Below are 26806 nucleotides of genomic sequence, written 5' to 3'. Positions count from 1 at the left end.
GTTTTGGAATGGCCAAGTCAAATTCCTGACCTTAATCCAATCGAAATGTTGTGGAAGGACCTGAAGCGAGCATTTCATGTGAGGAAACCCACCAACATCCCAGAGTTGAAGCTGTTCTGTACGGAGGAATTGCCTAAAATTCCTCCTAACCAGTGTGCAGGACTGATCAACAGTTACCGGAAACGTTTAGTTGCAGTTATTGCTGCACAAGAGGGTCACACCAGATACTGAAAGCAAAGGTTCATATACTTTTGCCACTCACAGATATGTAATATTGCATCATTTTCCTCAAAAAATAAATGACCAAGTATAATATTTTTGTCTCATTTGTTTAACTGGGTTCTCTTTATCTACAACCCCGATTCCAAAAAAGTTGGGACAAAGTACAAATTGTAAATAAAAACAGAATGCAATTATTTACAAATCTCAAAAACTGATATTGTATTCACAATAGAACATAGACAACATATCAAATGTCGAAAGTGAGACATTTTGAAATTTCATGCCAAATATTGGCTCATTTGAAATTTCATGACAGCAACACATCTCAAAAAAGTTGGGACAGGGGCAATAAGAGGCTGGAAAAGTTAAAGGTACAAAAAAGGAACAGCTGGAGGACCAAATTGCAACTCATTAGGTCAATTGGCAATAGGTCATTAACATGACTGGGTATAAAAAGAGCATCTTGGAGTGGCAGCGGCTCTCAGAAGTAAAGATGGGAAGAGGATCACCAATCCCCCTAATTCTGCGCCAACAAATAGTGGAGCAATATCAGAAAGGAGTTTGACAGTGTAAAATTGCAAAGAGTTTGAACATATCATCATCTACAGTGCATAATATCATCAAAAGATTCAGAGAATCTGGAAGAATCTCTGTGCGTAAGGGTCAAGGCCGGAAAACAATACTGGGTGCCCGTGATCTTCGGGCCCTTAGACGGCACTGCATCACATACAGGCATGCTTCTGTATTGGAAATCACAAAATGGGCTCAGGAATATTTCCAGAGAACATTATCTGTGAACACCATTCACCGTGCCATCCACCGTTGCCAGCTAAAACTCTATAGTTCAAAGAAGAAGCCGTATCTAAACATGATCCAGAAGCACAGATGTCTTCTCTGGGCCAAGGCTCATTTAAAATGGACTGTGGCAAAGTGGAAAACTGTTCTGTGGTCAGACGAATCAAAATTTGAAGTTCTTTATGGAAATCAGGGACACCATGTCATTCGGACTAAAGAGGAGAAGGACGACCCAAGTTGTTATCAGCGCTCAGTTCAGAAGCCTGCATCTCTGATGGTATGGGGTTGCATTAGTGCGTGTGGCATGGGCAGCTTACACATCTGGAAAGACACCATCAATGCTGAAAGGTATATCCAGGTTCTAGAGCAACATATGCTCCCATCCAGACAACGTCTCTTTCAGGGAAGACCTTGCATTTTCCAACATGACAATGCCAAACCACATACTGCATCAATTACAGCATCATGGCTGTGTAGAAGAAGGGTCCGGGTACTGAACTGGCCAGCCTGCAGTCCAGATCTTTCACCCATAGAAAACATTTGGCGCATCATAAAACGGAAGATACGACAAAAAAGATCTAAGACAGTTGAGCAACTAGAATCCTACATTAGACAAGAATGGGTTAACATTCCTATCCCTAAACATGAGCAACTTGTCTCCTCAGTCCCCAGACGTTTACAGACTGTTGTAAGGAGAAAAGGGGATGTCTCACAGTGGTAAACATGGCCTTGTCCCAACTTTTTTGAGATGTGTTGTTGTCATGAAATTTAAAATCACCTAATTTTTCTCTTTAAATGATACATTTTCTCAGTTGAAACATTTGATATGTCATCTATGTTCTATTCTGAATAAAATATGGAATTTTGAAACTTCCACATCATTGCATTCCGTTTTTATTTACAATTTGTACTCTGTCCCAACTTTTTTGGAATCGGGGTTGTACTTTTAGGACTTGTGTGAAAATTTGATGATGTTTTAGGTCATATTTATGCAAAAATATTTAAAATTCTAAAGAGTTCAAGCACCACTGTATGTGTGTGTGTATATATATTACAAAACACATTTCTAACACAGTTAGAAATGGTTACAATTCTGATTTTCCATGAGCCATAGTTTAAGATGAGTCTTGAACTAATGATATGTAGGGGACACCATTATTTTAAGTGGTAAACAGTTCCAAAATTTGTTACCCTTCACTGACAGTACAGATTGTCCAAATGTGATGCACCTAAATGGTACTATACAGTCCCCTTTAGTCGAGGCCCTTGTGCTACTATGTCCTCCACTATGAACCCTTTTAAAAAATCATTTAATGTGGCTGGGGTAAATAACGATTGAAGTTCAAGGTTGTCCCCGTCGTCTCCTCGATAGTTCTTCTACATATGGAACACATAGCAGTGCATTTTTCCCACTGCACGAGAAGTCTGTATAAGCAAAGCAGACAATCCTAGGGGCGTTCTCTCCAGGCGTTTTAGCGCCATTAACGTTAATTTGTTCCTAAACATGACGTATGAACAGGTGAATGTGCATTCTCTTGCACGAAATTAGTATAAAAATTAATGTACATATAAATATCTTATGCCAAATTATTATGGCATGTTACAAAAGATAAACAAAAAATCTGAGCCCTCGTCTCCAATTTACGAGTCTGAATGCAGTTAATGCATGAATCCGAGTCCAAGTCCGAGTCATCAGTGCTCAAGTCCAAGTCAAGTCATGAGTCCTTAAAATTAGGCCATGAGTTGGACTCGAGTACTACAAGCCTGACTTGAAGAAATTATATACAGTAAATGAAGTCAAATAAGCTATCATGAGTAAAGTCAACTTCAGCTAGAGTAATATGATGAGGTGGAGAAAATGGCCGCTAGCATTGGGATTCGCAGTAGCGACGACTTGAAACAACACAGACTTAATTTATAATTATAAAAAACTTTAATTAAAAATAATTGAAATATGGACTTTTATTTTCACATTTATATTGAATTGCCAAGTGAAATGTAATAATGCACACGTTGCTAAAGGCCAAAGTCATTTCTGGCTCTGACAGTCAGGGGGTTTTCCCAAGCCACTTCATATACATAATATTCAAAGCCTTTGTAAAACCCCCGCTTTGTAGTTTGAGTGGTAACGTTCTCTCACTTACATGCATTGTAGAAAGAACTCACTGTGACCCCGGAAATGACATTCGCTTCCAATTTGAGTACCACCATCCCTGCAGTGCAGGCAGCAGCGGCTTATGTTGTTCAAATAGGCCAGCGTGGTTACATCAGCGTCTGGGCCTGTCAGGAATAAGTAATGGCAGGGGCTGAAAGAACAGTAAATCTCTTCCCTAGGATGCATTCTGCATTCAAACTACCTATTTTTAAACCTAGAGAACCCAGAACTTTTGTAGACTATGTACTGTTGTCTTTAATACCGCAGAACAAGCCGAGAGTCATGCAGTGGAAATGGTGTACACCAAATTAAGCCGTGTCATCTATTCTGGGCAGATTTACTACCTGCTTGGACAAGACAAACCGTGATAGTCAGTGTTATTGTATACATCAGGCTTGTAGTACTCGAGTCCGACTCATGCCCTAATTTTAAGGACTCGCGACTTGACTTGGACTTGAGCACTGATGACTTGGACTCGGACTCATACATTAACTGCATTTGGACTCGTAAATTGGAGACGAGGGCTCTGATTTTTTCTTTATTTTTTCGTAGCATGCCATAATAATTTGGCATAAGATATTTATATGTACATTAATTTTTATACTAATTTTGTCCAAGAGAATGCACATTCACCTGTTCATACATCATATTCAGGAACAAACTAACATTAATGGCGCTAAAACGCCTGGAGAGAACGCTGCTAGGATTGTCCGCTTTGCTTATACAGACTTCTCGTGCAGTGGGAAAAAATAAACTGCTACTCGTACGTGTTCCATATGTAGAAGAACTATCGAGGAGACGACGGGGACGACCTCGAACTTCAATCGTCATTTGGTCAGACTCCACCCAGAGAAGAAAGCGACACGCTATGTTCATAGCTCTGTTGATAGTGGGTGGGGCTTGCTTGCTAAGCAATGAACTAGCTAGTGTTAACCCTCTCTCATGTTATTTGCTCTGTTGATAGTGGGCGGGGCTTGCTGAGTGATGAACAAGCTTTTTATCTGTAGCCTATTAACTAAAATGAGGCAGTCGAGCAGGAACGTCAGTCCCACACAGTAGCAGAGACGCTTTCACATAAAGGCAGCAACAGCCACCGTCAAATGGTGCGGTTGGAGTCTTGTTCTCGGACTCGACTCAGATCAATAGTGGACTTGACTCGAAATTTTCTTTAATGACTTGGACTTGAACACTGGGGACTCGAGACTGGACTCGATTTAGTGGCTTATTTATATATATATATATATATATATATATATATATATATATATATATATATATAATAGATCACATACATTCAAGCTTTAAGATTGAACGTAACACTGAAAGTATTATCTTAATGAATAATATCAGTAAAACAGGATCTTGGTTCGTCGTGTACTCGCATTAAAAGCTCAATTAACCCATGTCTAATATATGGCACTATTAGTCTGACATTTCCAAGCAGAAAATTGCGTATTTATGTTGGTATCATTATGCCAAATTAATATTTCTTGTTATCACCCATTACATACAGATGAAGGCGTTTGATCATAGCTATACAGCTCTTGATGAGGAGAGGAACACCATTTCAGCCTGCACCAAAGGACATTGGGTTGGCATACTGGGCAGACTCTATCGGAATAATGTCAGAATAATGAGGGATGCACAGCCATTACGTCATGATAACATCTCTCCCCAGCGCAGATAGCGGCAGAGGCTGCCTGACCAGGGGCCATTATGATTTATAAAAGTGTGCTGGGCTGACAGTTATGGAAGGAGTTCCTCCTTAAAAAAGGCACGAGGCGGAGATGGAAATTGAACAATATCAGTATGACCGATAACGAACGACAGGACTACTGACTGCACATTAATTATCCCCAGATGCTATGGTAATAGGGGCCATTTGCTATGCAAAGCATAGCCTGTCCCAAGCCACAGTCGATATTCAGCACTGTCTAATGTGCATCACACTCTTCTACTCTTTTGCTCTGGAAAAATAAAATAAAACACAGCAGGCTGTGTGTCAGTTTTCATGACACGACTCCACATGGACGTGTAGGATATAGATATACAGTACTAATACTTAAAGACAACCTGAAAGCTGACCTTGTGGTCCGTTTTGCCCGATTGCATATGATTTCATTGTACTGATCACTTGAATGAACAATTCGACTTGATCAGAAATCTTTATCAAATACACAAAAGAGCAGCGACTTTTTCCCGTCTCGAAATGGCCTCTGACTTTTAAGCACTCTCTCTCTCTTTCTCTTGCGATTCTTTCTCACTCATTTTGATACAAAACACTGTGTGATACTAGTTATTAGGTTAGACCATGCGTAAAAATTTAATCAGTCATCCCCCTCTGTCTCCCTCTCCATTCCATCTCTTTCTCTCTCTCACTCTCTGTCAGGGTCTCTACATGTTTCTGGACCAGTTCAATTTATGCTCCTCTTGAAAGAAACATCTTCAGTAATTATTAATAGGTCTGTCCTGAATCCAAATTCAATTTAGATACACTAACGAGCAAAAGGTTGCCATTGCTTCGTGTGATAGCTATAAAATGCTTAGTAAAGACATTGATAATTATTCTACCCACATTCACTGGATATGAGCAATCGCGTGGTCTGATTGGCTACTCTACTACTAGGCTATCAGCTCATCTACAGTACTGTGAGTAGAGAAAAACAAAATGGCGGAGCGTTTTGCTGAACCAACCAAGGACGAAATAAAAACTCTACTCGGAAACAAAACCCCAAAAAATCCAAAAAAGCAACAAAATATGGAATTAAAGTACAACCCCGATTCCAAAAAAGTTGGGACAAAGTACAAATTGTAAATAAAAACGGAATGCAATAATTTACAAATCTCAAAAACTGATATCGTATTCACAATAGAACATAGAGAACATATCAAATGTCGAAAGTGAGACATTTTGAAATTTCATGCCAAATATTGGCTCATTTGAAATTTCATGACAGCAACACATCTCAAAAAAGTTGGGACAGGGGCAATAAGAGGCTGGAAAAGTTAAAGGTACAAAAAAGGAACAGCTGGAGGACCAAATTGCAACTCATTAGGTCAATTGGCAATAGGTCATTAACATGACTGGGTATAAAAAGAGCATCTTGGAGTGGCAGCGGCTCTCAGAAGTAAAGATGGGAAGAGGATCACCAATCCCCCTAATTCTGCGCCGACAAATAGTGGAGCAATATCAGAAAGGAGTTCGACAGTATAAAATTGCAAAGAGTTTGAACATATCATCATCTACAGTGCATAATATCATCAAAAGATTCAGAGAATCTGGAAGAATCTCTGTGCGTAAGGGTCAAGGCCGGAAAACCATACTGGGTGCCCGTGATCTTCGGGCCCTTAGACGGCACTGCATCACATACAGGCATGCTTCTGTATTGGAAATCTCAAAATGGGCTCAGGAATATTTCCAGAGAACATTATCTGTGAACACCATTCACCGTGCCATCCGCCGTTGCCAGCTAAAACTCTATAGTTCAAAGAAGAAGCCGTATCTAAACATGATCCAGAAGCGCAGACGTCTTCTCTGGGCCAAGGCTCATTTAAAATGGACTGTGGCAAAGTGGAAAACTGTTCTGTGGTCAGACGAATCAAAATTTGAAGTTCTTTGTGGAAATAAGGGACGCCGTGTCATTCGGACTAAAGAGGAGAAGGACGACCCAAATTGTTATCAGCGCTCAGTTCAGAAGCCTGCATCTCTGATGGTATGGGGTTGCATTAGTGCGTGTGGCATGGGCAGCTTGCACATCTGGAAAGACACCATCAATGCTGAAAGGTATATCCAGGTTCTAGAGCAACATATGCTCCCATCCAGACGACGTCTCTTTCAGGGAAGACCTTGCATTTTCCAACATGACAATGCCAAACCACATACTGCATCAATTACAGCATCATGGCTGCGTAGAAGAAGGGTCCGGGTACTGAACTGGCCAGCCTGCAGTCCAGATCTTTCACCCACAGAAAACATTTGGCGCATCATAAAACGGAAGATACGACAAAAAAGACCTAAGACAGTTGAGCAACTAGAATCCTACATTAGACAAGAATGGGTTAACATTCCTATCCCTAAACTTGGGCAACTTGTCTCCTCAGTCCCCAGACGTTTACAGACTGTTGTAAAGAGAAAAGGGGATGTCTCACAGTGGTAAACATGGCCTTGTCCTAACTTTTTTGAAATGTGTTGTTGTCATGAAATTTAAAATCACCTAATTTTTCTCTTTAAATGATACATTTTCTCAGTTTAAACATTTGATATGTCATCTATGTTCTATTCTGAATAAAATATGGAATTTTGAAACTTCCACATCATTGCATTCCATTTTTATTTACAATTTGTACTTTGTCCCAACTTTTTTGGAATCGGGGTTGTATTTCATGGTAAGAATGTGTCTTTTTTTTAATTTTTCAAGAATTACTATTATCATAGCATTTTTCACAAATTGCGATTGTCATTTCGCCAGTTTGTTTACGGTACATTCTAAGCGGAAATGATTTTGTCGGATGTTCTGTATTAAGTTTTAATTTATCGAATTTGCAAAAAAAATTTAAAAAAAAAATGCTCCATTTCTCAAAATCCAGAGAATGTGGATAGAATAAAACAGTTATTCCACGAAATCTCGTTGTACATGAGCTGATAGCTGATGAAGCGTGAAGCACCGAGTTGGCTATAAGCTACGGTATGTACAACAAGATTGAGCGGAATAACTGTTAATTAGTGTTGGACACAATAGATTTAAGACGTTTAAAGGCATATCTACGTTTAATTATATTTCAGGTGACCAGAACGTGCATCACTCAGACAGCAAGAAAAAAATACAAACGTCTCAAATATTATTGCTTTATTTTAAATATTTGTGCTGATAATGATTTGCAGGGATGTTTTATAGAATATTATCTGGCAATCCTTGTTTCAAAATCACATTGTTGACATTCAGGGGTTTACACTCAGTGTTTTCTTCAACGTGTCCTTACTGATCACTTACGAATCACCTGCAATGACATCGTCACTGTCAAAGTCTTCGACTCCATTTACACTTCCTTGAACAGCTACGTTTTTATGTGTGTGTGCATGCATGTGTAGATTCCTCAAGGTCAGAGAAGAAAGAGAGTCGATGCCCAACGCCGGGTTGTGATGGAACAGGTCATGTGACTGGGTTGTATCCTCACCATCGAAGCCTGTCTGGATGCCCACATAAAGACAGAGTTCCTCCAGAAAGTAAGACACACAAACACACACCTCATACACTGTTACCTGCGTCCGTGGCTTGCTGGTTTGTTCTCCTGCTTGCATTGTGTTTCTGTTTATTCTTAGATATGTCTTGCTTTGCAGTCACGCTGTGCTTTTCTGTTATTGTTTTTTAAGTGTTATGCAGCATGGGTATCGTTTTGAATGGATTCTTTTTTTTTTCTTCTGTGTTCTTGCTTATGCATGCTTATTTGGAAGGTTATGAACGAATTTGTGTGTGTGTGTGTGTAAATCCTTCAACTGGATTATAATAGACGTTTTCTCCTCTCAACCGTTCACACACAGACAATTCAGAGTAGCCAATTAACCAAATTGCATGTCTTTGGACGGTGGGAGGAAACCCATGGAGACACGGGGAGAACATGCAAACCCCACACAGAAAGGCCCCCATCGGCTGTGAGGTTCGAACCCGGAACCTTCTTGCTGTGAGACGACAGTGCTAACCACTACACCACCCCTTTTATTTATATATTCTTGGGTTTCAGTCATGTGACTTTTCTTAGCGATTTCACTTCCGGTAAAACATCTGGTGGTCTAGCAAACCAAAACGGCTGCCGTAGTGCAAACAACTAGCGATAACTTATCAGAGTATGCTCGTAATCTAGAAGCCACTGCTCACTTTAGATATATTCAGAAGATTGCTATGTGCAATGGAATCGACCCCTACAGTCTGGGAAAGAAGGATTTGTCATACGATCTCGAAAACTACCCTTCAGTCGAGTTCCCCGACATCTCGAACTATCTGGTGTTGCAGACGTCCTTCTACACCGCAAAACAGATGAAAGCGTGGAAGAGTATGGAGGCTTACATCTTTTTTGTACGTGGCTGGGTAAAGGACCTCGGGATCAAGTCACTGCCGAATGAATCCTGTATTGTTTTTGTCCGTGTAAGTGTGTTTTTTTAAGCTTTTCATTCGCGTCTTTACAACGAAGCGCTGCAAGTTGAAGTGCAAACAAACAACAGTTTGCTTGATTCTTACTTGTGTTGGCTCTTATCTCTCAGCTAAATCATTCACAAAGATCATCAGAAACCCCTGTAAAGGCCTGGATCTTAGTTAAACAAGACGGAGAAGAAGTGATCACGGCGCATTGTAACTGTCCGGCTGGGGAAGAATTTTGTCGCGACCTTCATGCATATGGACTTTGTGAGGAGGAAACAAAGAAACAGCTGGGGACTTTAGCACTTTGTGACTAAAAAAAGTCCTGTAAAATAACCACACATAGCAGGAAAAGTACCTGGAAAACTCTAAGGACAGAGCCGAGAGGGAGATACAAACCTTTCACTAAGTAATCACTGCAAACTCAAGCGTGCTTCAACTCGGCTCCCTTCAATTTCACCGAGAGGTTCACTGAAAAGCACCTTTCTCGACGTCTTTTTGTGAAATCCTGTGTTCATTCACCCTTTTTTATTCGTTCACAGGGAACCCTGAAGAAACTTTTATCAGTTTCATGGTTTGATCGATTCGAACCACCTAAAACAATGCAAGCGTAAGGCGTTTTTCATGCGAGCAATGCACCTTCTCCGTACAAACGCTTTGTCAACTGAGCTTTGGTAGACCACCAGCTAAAGTTCTGAATAACGAATGAGGCGGATGTGACATCACATGAAACCCAAGAATACTAGTAGTTATTGCCCGTGAACCCGATTTCCTCTGAGTGATGCTCTTCACATGGTCCTAGGGTTTGGTTTTTGGTTCAGCTGCTTGGAATTGGGCAGTCACCCAGAGGAATCAGGGGTCAAACGTAACATTAGCCATGACTGTTCATTTTGCACATTGGAGTATAAACCGTAGATTCACTGAGCTGGTTTACCTGATAGTAACTGAAGCTTTAAGTGCAGGGAGGCAAGTTTATATGATGGATCTATCGCCAACTTTCTGCTGCCATATTAGCACGCTTATAAACAATTAAGGAGGTAGCCTAATCGAATAGACTGCTTTCAATTGGATGATGTACTTAATACCGTTTAGCAATTTACATGTAGCACCCTGTCAGCCTACTCAGTCCTAGTGGAAGTCTCTGGTGAGGAGCGTTGATTGCGAGGTCCTGTACAAGCTAAACTCTCAGGCGAGTCAGGGAGGGGATTCCCCACCGAGGCTGCACACAGTGTATTAGCGTGAACATGTAGCCTATGGGAAATGAATGGGAAATGCGTTGGATTACCACTAATCCCATCCATCCATCCATCCATCCATCCATCCATTATCTGTAACCGCTTATCCTGTGCAAGGTCGCAGGCAAGCTGGATCCTATCCCAGCTGACTATGGGCGAAAGATGGGGTACACATGAACAAGTCGTCAGGTCATCGCAGGGCTGACACATAGAGATACACAACCATTCACACCTACGGTCAATTTAGGCCCTGTCCACACGGCAACGGATTCAGGTGACTCCGATACAATTGCTTATCGTTTAGGCCTGGCGTCCACACGGCACCGGCGTTTTGGGTGCCCAAAACGCAATCTTTTTGAGAATGGGTTCCAGAGTGGAAAGATCTGGCAACGTTGCCATTGTGAAGTCGTCTGGATGAGTAGAACGGATTTGTTTACAATGACGTCACAACCACATGACTGTGAGTGCTTCACACCGGGTAGAAGTGTAACGAACTCGATGCGAGTTGTCAACAAATCCTATAACTTGGTTCATGAAACGCGCTTACAAAATATTTTCACTGTGAATATTTATTGTGTAATGGTGCAAAGTGAGAGAGAGAGAGAGAGAGAGAGAGAGAGAGAGAGAGAGAGAGAGACTCTGCCCTTAGGGCAGAGTCAATCCCACCAGCAAAAATAGGGAAAAAAAGGAGCGATCTCACCTCTTCAGATGTTGGTTTAAGTCCTACAATACATTCCTCAAAAAGGGCGTAGAAGAACAAATTAATCCATCAACGTGTAGCATTCAATTTATTCCGGACCATTAAAGATGCCGCCTTCCGCGTAGAATCATACGTCATCCTTGCCGCCATACTGGATAGGTCAAAGCGGAGAATAAAGATTCATGTGCTGCGTTTAACTGTACCAACAGGTTTACCGTCCAAATGAGATCACATGGGATTACCTTCCACAGGTGAGAAACAACAAATTAATCCATCAACGTGTAGCATTCAATTTATTCCGGACCATTAAAGACGCCGCCTTCCGCATAGAATCATATGTCATCCTTGCCGCCATATTGGATAGGTCAAAGCGGAGAATAAAGATTAGCTGCGTTTAACTGTACCAACAGGTTTGCCGTCCAAACGAGATCACATGGGATTACCTTTCACAGGTGAGACTGGAAAAATACTTTTCATTGTATTTGGTCATTATAATGTAATTTTACGAACAGATTTTCCTGACTTTGTGGCTAATATGAAGTCTCGCGCATAATAGTTGATGCGCATGCGTCCTTACTACTTCTATTGTTCTGGTGTCTCCGAAGGGACCGTCTTACAGCGCCCCTAGAGGTGTGGCATGTGTATTGCATCGTTTTCAGCAAGCGTTGCGTTGCCATATGGACCTGATATTTTACTGATCGTTGCCCATTTGGACGCGATATTTTTTTAAATAACATCTCATTGCTGTTGTCGTGTGGATGTAGCCTTAGAGCCATCGATTAGCTTAACCTGCATGTCTTTGGACTGTGGGGGAAACCGGAGGAAACCTACACAGACACGGGGAGAACATGCAAACGCCACACAGAAAGGCCCCTGTTGGCCGCTGAGCTCGAACCCAGAACCTTCTTGCTGTGAGGCGACAGTGCTAACCATTCCACCACCGTGCCGCCCCACTAAGCCCATGTTTTGGAAAATTGAAAATGTTGTCTTGGGCCCCTCTGGAGTGTCACCAAGCTATGTGCAAAGGATGGAGTATGTGCGTCCAGCCGTGTCGAATTGTATAGGTGAGCAGACAGAGAGACAGACAGCCTTCCTTTAGTAGTCTAGATGTCTCATACAATTTTGTAAGATAAAACTTCCAAAAAAAAAAACCCTCATGATAATTCTGTTTACCTTAGCTCTTTTAATTATATCCAGTTGAATGAATGGTAATTATTATGGTTCTGCTGTCTAGCTCCCATCTCTGCTGTCAGGGTGGTAAACAGGAAGGTTGGCGATCTTTCCCTCCCTCACTCACTTCAGTGTCGTTCACCTTGTGCAAATCTCCCTATAAACTATCTTTTACACGATCCATTAAACCACAGAGAGGATCTCGCGTTATGGTAGCAAATGACCCAGAATGCAATCAAATGAGCTGACAGCTTTAATGACAGCCCAGAAAATTAGTTAACATAAAAAGATTTGCCTGTAAAGTGTCCAGATGTCAAGAGGTGTAATTTAAGCAGTCGCAGAGTTCAGGAGGTGCTAAGTGAGGTTGGGAATGACCTTCGACTTCAACCATATGCTTTATCCTCAGATGATCCTCAGAAGTAAACCTGCCTTAAAGGAGAACTGAAGGCAAATTTTTTTATGATCAAAATTCTATTTATCTCATTTTATTAAATATAGGAATGCATTTTCGATAGCTATTTTGTCGCTGATATACCGGTAGCAAATTATGAGTGTTTGAAATATGCTATGTAATATATCAATCCATATGTCAAAGCAGTGGCCGTAAACGAGATTTGTTGAGACCTGTACGAGACATCGTAGGACGGAAGTAAAACGTACAGCGGAAATGAAAGCGACCAACATCTGCCAACGTCGTCAAAAGACACGCGCGCCATCTTTCGAATGCTGACATAATCAAGTCGGAAGTTTTATTTGTTTTGATAGCGATCAGGAAAGTTTGAAAAAAGTATGCAGTAATCGTCATTTAAACTCATTTTTGTGCAATGTTTCGTTTGGAAAACAGTTTTCAAAATGGCGGCGCTGACACCTGGCTGACACTTGACGTTTCGAAGTCTCGCACAAGTCTCGTGAAGATTGTGCGGATAAGCGACGCCTGCCGTGGACCAAACGAACTAAATTCAACACGGCTAAAAACCGAATAGGCCGATAAGTCTCATCTCATCTCATTATCTCTAGCCGCTTTATCCTGTTCTACAGGGTCGCAGGCAAGCTGGAGCCTATCCCAGCTGACTACAGGCGAAAGGCGGGGTACACCCTGGACAAGTCGCCAGGTCATCACAGGGCTGACACATAGACACAGACAACCATTCACACTCACATTCACACCTACGGTCAATTTAGAGTCACCAGTTAACCTAACCTGCATGTCTTTGGACTGTGGGGGAAACCGGAGCACCCGGAGGAAACCCACGCGGACACGGGGAGAACATGCAAACTCCGCACAGAAAGGCCCTCGCCGGCCACAGGGCTCGAACCCGGACCTTCTTGCTGTGAGGCGACAGCGCTAACCACTACACCACCGTGCCACCTAGGCCGATAGGTATAATATTTAATTGCAATTAGTTGCCAATACGAGTCACGATATAAGGTTATGAAAACCGAAAACGTACTTGAATAATACGCTAATTAAGAAATAAAGCAAGTTTAAAAATGACTTCAGTTCCCCTTTAAAGTTAATATGATAGGAAATGCAACGTGTCGTGTTGCAGAGAAATCCTGAAGGCGCTCCTGTTCTGGGAAATGTAATACCTGTAAAAACTGTTACAAAGCTCTGACACTGGAGACTCCTTCCATCCGTCCATTATCTGCAGCCGCTTATCCTGTTCAGGGTTGCGGGCAAGCTGGAGCCTATCCCAGCTGACTATGGGTGAGAGGCGGGGTACACCCTGGACAAGTCGCCAGATCATCTCAGGGCTGATACATAGAGACAAGCAACCATTCACACTCACAGTCAATTAATTAAAGCCAATTAATCTAACCTGGGGTGGCACGGTGGTGTAGTGGTTAGGGCTGTCGCCTCACAGCAAGAAGGTCCGGGTTCGAGCCCCGTGGCCGGCGAGGGCCTTTCTGTGCGGAGTTTGCATGTTCTCCCCGTGTCCGCGTGGGTTTCCTCCGGGTGCTCCGGTTTCCCCCACAGTCCAAAGACATGCAGGTTAGGTTAACTGGTGACTCTAAATTGACCGTAGGTGTGAATGGTTGTCTGTGTCTATGTGTCAGCCCTGTGATGACCTGGCGACTTGTCCAGGGTGTACCCCGCCTTTCACCCGTAGTCAGCTGGGATAGGCTCCAGCTTGCCTGCGACCCTGTAGAAGGACAAAGCGGCTAGAGATAATGAGATGAGATGAGATCTAACCTGCATGTCTTCGGGGGAAACCGGAGCACCTAGAGGTGAACACGGGGAGAACATGCAAACTCCATACAGAAAGGCCCCCGTTGGCCACTGGGCTCGAACCCAGGACCTTCTTGCTGTGAGGTGACAGTGCTAACCACTACACCACCATGCCGCCCAAAATAACAACCCATTTTCAAAATGGTTTATTCTTCGTTTTTGATGATGTTCAGTGTCTGCCGTACCAGACTCTAGAAATGAGCGGTTACTCCAGAAACATTCCTCATGCATAATTATTAAAGCTTAAATGCATGTAAAGTGTTGCATATTTAGCACTCAGAGCTTCGAGTAAATTTACAGGAACGAGATTTGAATTTAATTGAAAAAAGTAAAGACTTTATTTGACTAAGGATGGGGGTTTCAGTAACAGATAAGAGAAGGACAACCTAATTTAGTCATTATTTACATGAGATTTCTCCTGGAACGTCTCTGCACATCACGAATTGAAGACAGAATAAAGGCACAGCATTAATAATGCATTGTTCAGTCTTCGAGATGAATGTGTTATAATATGTCAGTGCTTCATTGTTTGTGTGAATGTGTGTGAGTGTATCAGACAAACACACCGCAGGCTGCGGCACTGGCGGGACATTGTGCTCTTCGGACACGTTATTGAGCGCACGTTGATGGGGGAGAGCATCTCTACAGCTGCTCCATTGCACATAATGCATTTTTTAGCAGCGACCTGTCGATAGCTCGACATGCTCACAACAGGTCACCTTTCAGTCTGCTGGATACACCATGGGGCCGGCAAAGAGCACACAACAATTTATTAAGAGCCTAGAAAAGCTCGTGTGTGTGTGTGTGTGTGTGTGTGAGAGAGAGAGAGAGATGTGAGGAGATACCAAAAACAGCTAACCCTTTATTTACAAGCTGCCTGAAACCTTCACAATACTATATCACACCTATATAAACCCTCAATCCTTCATGCCAACTCACATACAGCACGAGTAAAAAGTTTGTACACCCCTACTCTACTCATTTATAGGTTTTTCTATTATGTATTTGGACTATTTTCTACACTGTGGAACGATACTGAAGACATTAAAACTATGAAATAACACATGGAAAATATATGGAATTATGTAATAAACAAAAAAAGTGCTAAACGAAATATGTTTCATATTTTAGAGTCTGGGCGGCACGGTGGTGTAGTGGTTAGCGCTGTCGCCTCACAGCAAGAAGGTCCGGGTTCGAGCCCCGTGGCCGGCGAGGGCCTTTCTGTGTGGAGTTTGCATGTTCTCCCCGTGTCCGCGTGGGTTTCCTCCGGGTGCTCCGGTTTCCCCCACAGTCCAAAGACATGCAGGTTCGGTTAACTGGTGACTCTAAATTGAGCGTAGGTGTGAATGTGAGTGTGAATGGTTGTCTGTGTCTATGTGTCAGCCCTGTGATGACCTGGCGACTTGTCCAGGGTGTACCCCGCCTTTCGCCCGTAGTCAGCTGGGATAGGTTCCAGCTTGCCTGCGACCCTGTAGAAGGATAAAGCGGCTAGAGATAATGAGATGAGATGAGATTTTAGAGTCTTCAACATAGCCAATGTTTCCCTTGATGACGCTTTGCACACTATTGGCATTATCGTAACCAGCTTCATGAGGTAGTCACCTGGAATGCTTTTCAATTAATCTCGTTAAAAGTTAATTAGTGCGATTTCTTGCCTTCTAAATGAGTTTCAGCTCAAAGAGTAAACAGTAAATAATAAAAATACTAGACGTAAATAGCCCTATTCAATACCACAACTGTAGTAATCCGTATTGTGCCAAGAACCGCTCGACTAAGTAAAGCGAAACAACATCCGTCATTACTTTAAGACATGAAGAAGTGTCATTTAATTAATAAAAATAAAGAAAGAAAAAACATTGAATTAGATAGAAAGTGTGTCCAAACTTCTGACAGGTACTGTACATCCAAACTACTATGTAGTTCATGGAGAAAAAAAAAGATTTTCGAGCGCGGTGTCATGTCGCGCTGCGAGTTGAGCCATTTTAAACCAAGATTTTAGAGCGTCTATGCCTCTAGATACTCTACACATACTATGCCACACACACACACACACACACTTTCTGTAGATCTCATCTCATCTCATTATCTCTAGCCGCTTTATCCTGTTCTACAGGGTCGCAGGCGAGCTGGAGCCTATCCCAGCTGACTACGGGCGAAAGGCAGGGTACACCCTGGACAAGTCGCCAGGTCATCACAGGGCTGACACATAGACACAGACAACCATTCACACTCACATTCACACCTACGGTCAATTTAGAGTCACCAGTTAACCTAACCTGCATGTCTTTGGACTGTGGGGGAAACCGGAGCACCCGGAGGAAACCCACGCGGACACGGGGAGAACATGCAACTCCGCACAGAAAGGCCCTCGCCGGCCACGGGGCTCGAACCCAGGACCTTCTTGCTGTGAGGCGACAGTGCTAATAACTACACCACCATGCCGCCCTTTCTGTAGATCATGTAAAAAAAAAAAAAGATTGTGCACCACGAGGTCTCATGTCTGATCCAGTTTCTGTCGATGACCCTCTGCTACAGCTGATCAAGCACACTTTGCATTTTCTCTGCAGAAATGCAGTCAAGTTCCAGCCTGTGCTTTCTTTTTACCATCATTGTGGTGTTTATATGCTACACAACGAGGCATACTCATTTAAAAAACGATAAATTTGGTGAAATACTTGTAAAACGAGCAAAACTACGATGCAAACAGAGAATATAAACAGCTGAGTTGTTCCATGCGAGCACTACCTGACATCATCACATACGTCACCACTGCAGAAAGCCCATCTGGCATTTTAAAGAAAATTCATTTTCCTCGAATGCTATTTGGTCTCCGAAAATGAAAGTTTGATTTTTGAAACGACTTTTACTTCAAATAAGTTTGAGAATAAATCCGCTGGAGGATCCCTTTAAATATTTATAAATTATTAAGTCTATGTCATCGGCTGTCAGCTGTCATAAAGACTATTCTGGCCTTAAATATTTAATTTAAATCAAGTATGTCAGCAGGGCAAAGTATTCTGTCAGGGATGGTTGGAGACAGATGTAAGTGCAGAAGATATTTATTATAAAGAAAAGTGCAAACAGGCAAACAGTCCAAATCGGTAGGCGTATATTGTGAACGGTAAGACAGGCAGTAGGTCAAGAAAGGCACAAACAGAATAGAAGCAGGGTCAAAAATAAGGAACAGGAAGCAGAAAAACAGGATATCAACATGGCTCGGTAATGTGCCACAACAACGCAATACTTCGCAAACTGAAAGTGCATTCAGAGTCCTTATGTAGGCGCACTGATTGCGTCTTAATCCCGTGCAGGTGTGAGTCCGCCAACATGCGCAGGTGTGACATTGTAAGGTTAAAATATCATAACAGTTGACTTTAGTCTGTAACTATCATCTTTATTAAATTACTTGGATTTTGTTCTTTACTGTTTATGACATGTTTATGTTGGCCATATGTTACATTACATTTCTGGCATTTAGTAGACAATCTTATCCAGAGCGACGTATAACTTACCCTGGGGAGCCTGAGGAGCAGTTGGGGGTTAGATGCCTTGCTCAAGAGCACTTCAGGTATCCCTGCCAGTCCAGGGAATCAAACCAGCAACCTTTTGGTCCCAAAGCTGCTTCACTAACCATTAGGCCATGGCTTCCCCCAATTTTTTATTATTATTATTTTTTTTTATATCAATGACTTAATTTTCATACTTTGGAAATGTTTGTCAGTCAACAAAGCATTTATTTTAATATATTAAAATAAAGCTGACATATTATACCCCTTTTCCATGAGTTCACACAGTTCCCTGAGGTCTCAATGAAATGTCTGTGACATGCTTTGGTCAAAATACCACAAGGATAAAACCCCACAGCTCCCTTCTCACCCTGCCTAAACAGCCCTGTTCAAAGTGGCTGATCTGAGTGCCTGTTGCTTTAAAGGAGAACTGAAGTCATTTTTAAACTTGCTTTATTTCTTAATTAACGTGTTATTCCATTACGTTTTCGGTTTTAGTAACCTTATATCGTGACTCGTCTTGGCAACTAATTGCAATTAAATATTATACTTATCGGCCTATTCGGTTTTTAGCCGTGTTGAATTTAGTTCGTTTGGTCCACGGCAGGCGTCGCTTATCCGCGCGATCTTCACGAGACTTGTGCGAGACTTCGAAACGTGAAGAAGTGTCAGCCAGGTGTCAGCGCCGCCATTTTGAAAACTGTTTTCCAAACGAAGTATTGCACAAAAACGAGTTTAAATGAGGATTACTGCCTACTTTTTTCAAACTTTCCTGATTGCTATCAAAACAAACAAAACTTCCAGCTTGATTACATCAGCATTCGAAAGAGGGCGCGCGCGTCTTTTGACAACGTTGGCAGATGTTGCCCTGTGTCCGAAATCGCTCCCTATTCACTATATAGGGAACTATGCAGTGAGGACGCCATTTTGTAGTGCTGTCTGAAATCTTAGTGAGGATTATTTACACCCTATATAGTGCACTCAAAGTATCCCACAATGCATCACGAAAAGTAGTGTACAACCAATGGTCACTAACCAAAGCAATATATCCCGTCATGCATTGTGGTCGCGCTGAAAGAAATCAAATTAAAAGTCTCAAATTTGATTTAATAAAAGGCAGCGGCAAAGAAGAAAGTATTCAGCCTTGATTTAAAAGAACTGAAAGGTGCAGGTACTTTGTATTGATTAATGTAGGAAATGCGCTCAGTATAATATGGATTTATCACAAAAATAAATGCATGTGTTTATTATTTTGAAAACCCACCAGCTGACTGATCCGGCACATTTTAATTGTGCGACAGTAATGACGCAAATACCAGCGCGATGGAGTAGTGTCCGAAAGCGTTTTTCTTTTTTTTTTTTTCCATTTTACCAATGAGCTCACTGTATAGTCCTCTATATAGTAATTCCCTATATAGTGAGTAGGGAGTAGTGAATGAGTGAGCGATTTCGTACACAGGGAGGGGCACTTTGATTTCCGCTGTACGTTTTACTTCTGTCCTACGATGTCTCGCACAGGTCTCAACGGATCTCGTTTTCGGCCATTGCTGTGACATATGGACTGATATATATGACATAGCATATTTCAAACACTCATAACTTGCTATAGCAGCGACAAAATAGCTCTCAAAAATGCATTCCTATATTTAATAAAATGAGATAAATAGAATTTTGATAATAAAAAATTTGCCTTCAGTTCTCCTTTAAATGATAACGAGCCACTGCTCACCCCACCCACCCTTTCCACCGGCCAATCAGGTAGCACTTTTCCATTTGCAAAGGTAGCTCTCAAGCCATGAGTGGTGGTACTTAGATGAGGGGGCGGGATAATTCTAATTAGCTCCCTTTGTGACATCAAAAGGGGAGCTGAATCTGAACAGCTTGTTGAAGCACATGTTTTCTGAAATAAGCAGCTTGAAAGCAACTAACTTTTTCAGAGTTTGTGGGTTGGTAGCCTCCAGATACTCAAATGTATGTGCACGAGCACTGAAAAAGTGCATTTTTCATAATGTGTCTTCTTTAAAAGAGATCTCCACCCTGAAACATTAAATATCTCATCTCATTATCTCTAACCGCTTTATCTTGTTCTACAGGGTCGCAGGCAAGCTGGAGCCTATCCCAGCTGACTACGGGCGAAAGGCGGGGTACACCCTGGACAAGTCGCCAGGTCATCACAGGGCTGACACATAGACACAGACAACCATTCACACTCACATTCACACCTACGGTCAATTTAGAGTCACCAGTTAACCTAACCTGCATGTCTTTGGACTGTGGGGGAAACCGGAGCACCCGGAGGAAACCCACGCGGACACGGGGAGAACATGCAAACTCCGTACAGAAAGGCCCTCGCCGGCCACAGGGCTCGAACCTGGACCTTCTTGCTGTGAGGCGACAGCGCTAACCACCATGCCGCCCCAACATTAAATATGCTGCATTAAAATATCTGTAATGTGATTAGAGATTCTGGTGCCAATTTGTCTCATCTCATCTCATCTCATTATCTCTAGCTGCTTTATCCTTCTACAGGGTCGCAGGCAAGCTGGAGCCTATCCCAGCTGACTACGGGCGAAAGGCGGGGTACACCCTGGACAAGTCGCCAGGTCATCACAGGGCTGACAAATAGACACAGACAACCATTCACACTCACATTCACACCTGCGGTCAATTTAGAGTCACCAGTTAACCTAACCTGCATGTCTTTGGACTGTGGGGGAAACCGGAGCACCCGGAGGAAACCCACGCGGACACGGGGAGAACATGCAAACTCCGCACAGAAAGGCCCTTGCCGGCCACGGGGCTCGAACCCGGACCTTCTTGCTGTGAGGCGACAGCGCTAACCACCATGCCGCCCCAACATTAAATATGCTGCATTAAAATATCTGTAATGTGATTAGAGATTCTGGTGCCAATTTGTCAACGTGTTATATTTTTTGTGATATCTGTAAGAAGTTAATGCTCACAAGGGGATGTTATGAGCACAGTTCCAATGGCATTCAATACAAAAAAGAGCAAGACTCAAACAATCCAGAGTCAAACATCAAACAGAAGCAATAATAGTCCATTTTCACTGTTCGAACAAGTTTCGCTGTTAGAACTGTCCTTAAAAAAAAAAAAGAGCAAGAGCTTCACCATTTTCCAGCAATGTTCAATGTCATGTCATCAAGAAAGCCAAGGAAGAATTAGTGAAGACAGAAAACACTGGGCTCAAAGTTACTGAAATGCAGAAATAAAATGCAGTTGCGGTAAGTTATGGAAGTGCTTTGGCTAGGCCTGTTTGCGATTTATGAGATGAAGAACACACTGGTGTTGATGGTGACATTAACATAAAAGGTGAAACTTTTGAGCCTTAATTCTCACTAACACTATTAGCAGGCAGTCGGACAGCATCGTGAGGAATACATAAATTGTTCACGATAAAATGAAAATAACTCACGTCATTAAAATTAGATAAAATATATACTCTCTGGGGGCGGCACGGTGGTGTAGTGGTTAGCACAGTTGCTTCACAGCAAGAAGGTTCTGGGTTCGAGCCCAGTGGCCAGCAAGGGCCTTTCTGTGTGGAGTTTGCATGTTCTCCTCGTATCTGCGTGGGTTTCCTCCGGGTGGTCTGGTTTCCCCCACAGTCCAAAGACATGCAGGTTAGGCTAATTGGTGGCTCTAAATTGACTGTAGGTGTGAATGTGAGCGTGACTGGTTGTCTATGTGTCAGCCCTGTGATGACCTGGCGACTTGTCCAGGGTGTACCCCGCCTTTCTCCCGTAGTCAGCTGGGATAGGCTCCAGCTTGCCTGCGACTCTGTAGAACAGGATAAGCGGCTACAGATAATGGATGGATGGATATACTCTCTGGGGGCGGCACGGTGGTGCAGTGGTTAGCACTGTTGCCTCACAGCAAGAAGGTTCTGGGTTCGAGCCCAGTGGCTGACGGGGGCCTTTCTGTGTGGGTTTCCTCCAGGTGCTCTGGTTTCCCCCACAGTCCAAAGACATGCAGGTTAGGATAATTGGTGGCTCTAAATTGACCGTAGATGTGAATGTGAATGTAAGTGTGAATGGTTGTGTGTCTCTATGTCTCAGCCCTGTGATGAACTGGCGACTTATCCAGGGTGTACCCCGCCTCTCGCCCATAGTCAGCTGGGATAGGCTCCAGCTTGCCTGCAGCCCTGCACAGGATAAGCGGTTAGAGATAATGGATGGATGGATGGATGGATGGATGGATGGATGGATGGATGGATGGATGGATGGATTTTCAGTGTTGATCTTACACCGCGAGTTGGCCTAGTGGTTAGCGTGTCTGCCACTTGACCACAAGATTGTGAGTTCTACTCATGGTCGGGTCATACCAAAGACTGCCATCTGGTAAGGCATGCCACGATACAGATGTGAGTAGGGAGTCAAACTCTTGCAGTTACCAGAGGACTGGCCCCCACTGTAATCCTAGCTATGTAATTGAAATGGAGATCAGTGCTGCCCAATGCACCTTTAAGGGCCTGGTTAGTACTGGGATGGGAGACTGCCTGGGAAGACCAGATCCTGGCATGGGAGGGAGTTTGACTTGACTTTTTGAGTCTTGATCTTGACTCCTCTCACTTTCATTCCGACTCGATCTTGGCTAGAACTCGACAAGGGTGATCAGTCCTACCCTGCAATGATCTGGCAACTTGTCCAGGGTGTACCCCGCCTCTCACTCATAGTCAGCTGGGATAGGCTCCAGCTTGCCCGCAACCCTGCACAGGATAAGCGGTTATGTATAACGGATGAATGGATGGATATAATCTTTGAATTCCATTATAAAATAAACCTCATACACCAGTGAAGTTCACACATTAATTCGAGAGATTAATATGCGAAGCATTCAGGGTGGATTTTTCCTTTAAAGGTTGGAGCAGATTTATGTAAGGTTGTTATTACAGTGATGCATCACTGTCACAATCATATTTGCAAAAATATTACATTTAAGATAATATCGAGCACTGTACACTCAAAGTTTATTTACAGTAAATTCTCTAAAGAACACATGCATCTAAAAAGATCATTTAAAAAAACAGAATATTTCAAAATGTCAAAATAATTCGTGTCTACACAACTCCATATCACTGCCGTGGTTATCCATTTCATTTATTATTATTATTATTATTATTATTATTATTATTATTAAATCTTCACTATAAAAGCATCTTATGCATATTTATTTTTTATTTATTTATTTTTAATATTGTCGTTCAAATTGATAAAAGTGGTTTTAATGACAGCTGACGCCAGTTGAAATATGAAGTTATAAATGTTCGTGTAAGCTGCTTATGCAAGCCTTAGGTAGATACTCATGTCGCTATAAGTACAATCACCTTGTTAAATATCAGGAAAAAATAGAAACTACTTATAGCATTTGTCCAAATTGTGGTCAAATGATTAGCACATTGCTGTCAAATCAACGTGGCATAAGAAACAGCTTGAGAAATCCAATTTGTTATTACCTATAATCTGTTGTTTTGTCTCTGAGCAGTCTAAATTACATTCACGCATCATTCCTCTGATCTTCATGGGCGTAATCCTCCGAGTCACGGCTATAAAAATGCAGCACGGCGTTTGAGAGTCTGTCCATCTCTAGGTAGTAGCCTTGGTCCAATTAAGCCTAGTGCAGAGTAATTAATGTGTCAGAGCTGGAGGAGAGGATGAGGGTGAGGGTTTAAGGAGGTGATGATAAAGATTTGAAGAGAAAGTGTGTGTGTGTGTGTGTGTGTGTGTGTGTGTGTGTGTCAGAGCCCCTTAAGATCATTAATCTAATTGGTGCCAGTGGGGATTTCAGATCATCATGGGCAGTTATTGTATTATATATATATATATATATATATATGGCATTTAGCAGACGCTTTTATCCAGAGCGACGTACAACATACCCAGAGTAGCCTAGGGAGCAGTTGGGAGTTCGATGCCTTGCTCAAGAGCACTTCAGCCATTCCTGCAGGTCCAGGGACTCAAACCAGTAACCTTTTGGTCTCAAAGCTGCTTCTCTAACCATTAGGCCATGGCTTCCCCCAATATATTATATATTCCTGAAAATAAAACAGGAAGGACATGAAAACCAAGAAACGTGAAGGAGACAATTTTCAGTTTCTCCTCTGATATCTGATTTGCATCTTTATTGAAGGAAAATATCAGCAACTCGGACCTTTCCATGAAGCATATTCATAGCTTATAATAAATGATTATAACATTGTTTAAAATTCTTTGCAAGTTACTAATGAGCCCTTGTAGCTTTATTGATGCCTCATGAAGCACGTATAATGCACGATAAATAATTCGTTCATGGCTTTTGATGAAAGTGGCTTTATATATTGTAATACAGTGTGCTGTATTGCACAACCATAATTATACTGCAAATGTAGTGTACTGTATATAAACGTAAATAATTAAAATCTCATCAGCGAGTACTGCACATAAAGCGGGAAAACACTATTCGCGATATTTTAGTAATCCAATTACGAAACTCTTATTTCCAGATTAATTACAAGAGCACATACAGTCACATTATTGAAGCCTGAAAATGTTTAAATGTCAAAAACCATAAAGTCACATCATGAAATGTCATCTCTGTGCGAATGAAAAGGTTGCACATATTTAACCTTGGATAGGCAGGAAGTTATCTTAGGTGTGATGTATGTGTGTCATTTTTGGAAGCACTCAGTGATATTGTAAATGTTAATAATGTTTTATACTTGTTCCTGAATATTAAAGTCATTTTATAATTATTCACCAGTCATTATTAGTAATAAAGGTTGGTACAATCCAATCCAATACATGTGGTTACAATGAATAGTTATAGTTATCAAGGAATTATTTCAGTCACATTATAAGTGCTGTATGAGGCATTATTAGAGCTACAAGCAATAATTACCGGTAGCAACTTACAACGAATTATAGTTATATAGCATAGTTATAATAATTGATGAATATGGCATCACATTACATTACATTACATTACATTACAGGCATTTAGCAGACGCTCTTATCCAGAGTGATGTACAACATACCCAGAGCAGCCTGGGGAGCCGATGGGGGTTAGGTGCCTCGCTCAAGGGCACTTCAGCCATTCCTGCTGGTCCAGGGACTCGAACCGAATGCATCGAATGGCATGCATAGAAAGTATTACCAAAAGTTCAAGACATCTAACTTCACATACAGTACTATTTTTATGCTATTATCATCTGACAGCTCAGGACAGGGACTGGAGCAGTTCCTGTAAGTGTCACTTTATATTGGTTATCATTGGCTATCGTGATGTTGCATCAAGACTCGTTTTATATCTGTGACAGGATTATGCAAGTAACCATCAATCTAATCATAAATCCTGGAAGGAATGTTTCGCACCAGTCGGCTGCCCGATCACGTCTTTCTGCTGTCTGTGTAATGACATGGCGAGCGTGTGAATTGTCTTGCATGCAGTTTGATGTTCTTACTTCACATTAATTTAGATGACTAACTCTGCCACCTCCTAACTTTCCCTGTCTTCCACTCCTTCTTTTCACTGCTGCCAAGTTCTTGCAATGTATGAAAATGTTCTTAAGTGTCCTACACCTGGCTGCACAGGGCGTGGCCATGTCAATAGCAACAGGAACTCACATCGAAGGTAAGAACCCGGCCGATATAGGAACTGGTTCTGTTCTACACTATTGTCTGGTGAATTTCTTTCTTTCTTTCCTTAATTTTGTGCACTGAATATATTCTTATTTTGGTTATTGTCGCCATTCCTGGGTGGGTTTCCCGAAAGCCTCCTAAGGTCAAGAAAGGCAAAAGGCAAGTTTATTTGTATAGCGCATTTCATACACACAGGCAATTCAATGTGCTTCACAAAAAATAAAAGCATAAGAACAGTAACAAAGAATTAAAGTAAAAGTAAAATCATTAAAATCCAAGATTAAAAAGAAATTAAAATAAAGTAAAATCATTAAAATCAAAATGAAAAGAAATGATATTAAAGGAAATTAATTACACTTTAGGTCAAAATTAATCAAGTGAAAGCATCTGAAAACAGCTTTGTCTTGAGCCTGGATTTAAAACTAACAACAGTAGGAGCATTTTTGAGATCATCTGGAAGTTGGTTCCAAAGCTTAGCAGCATAGCAACTAAAGGCTGCTTCACCACACTTCGTTTTGACAGCTGGTATTACTAGCAAGTTTTTCTCCTGTGATCATACGCTACGTTCACACTGCAAGGCTTAATGCTCAATTCCGATTTTTTTGTGAAATCCGATTTTTTTGTGAGGTCGTTCACATTAACAAATATATGCGACTTGTATGTGATCCTCAGTATGAATGAAAAGCGACCTAAAAGTGTTCCGCATGCGCACTGCAGGATACGACGACGTCACACGCAGTGAGCATGGCCAGTGTTTACGGAAGTAAAACCGCCCGGTTGCGGTATGACTCATCCAATCTAGCTTGAATAGCTGCATCCCCCCAAATGGAAATCAGCTCCCTAACCTCTGCGTCCTTCCATTGAGAAGATTCAGAACCTTCACAGCCCGAAGCGTCCCTCGCATTGATGTCATGCGCAGGGGCGCAGATACGTTTTTTGAACTGGGGGGGACAAAGCTGCCAGCAAACCAACCCCAACCCCGATATGCCTGTCAAACTTGTTGTTAGTAACCATAGCAACCAAGCTCG

At 42.0% G+C, this 26806-nt stretch overlaps 1 protein-coding gene across 1 annotated transcript in view; it reads left to right on the top strand.

Annotated features, from left to right (window-relative positions):
* myt1lb (myelin transcription factor 1-like, b) overlaps nucleotides 1-26806 on the top strand; it is a 314795-nt gene that overhangs the window by 177404 nt on the left and 110585 nt on the right. Inside the window, exons 8-9 of the mRNA XM_060934686.1 lie at nucleotides 8262-8396; nucleotides 25680-25770. Of these exons, the coding sequence (XP_060790669.1) occupies nucleotides 8262-8396; nucleotides 25680-25770 (226 nt within the window). The remainder of the gene's footprint in view (nucleotides 1-8261; nucleotides 8397-25679; nucleotides 25771-26806) is intronic.

Source organism: Neoarius graeffei, chromosome 11, assembly GCF_027579695.1.
Source record: "Neoarius graeffei isolate fNeoGra1 chromosome 11, fNeoGra1.pri, whole genome shotgun sequence".
Lineage (NCBI taxonomy): Eukaryota > Metazoa > Chordata > Actinopteri > Siluriformes > Ariidae > Neoarius > Neoarius graeffei.
Note: the sequence above shows the minus strand (reverse complement) of the source record. Positions and strands in the feature narration are given on the sequence as shown.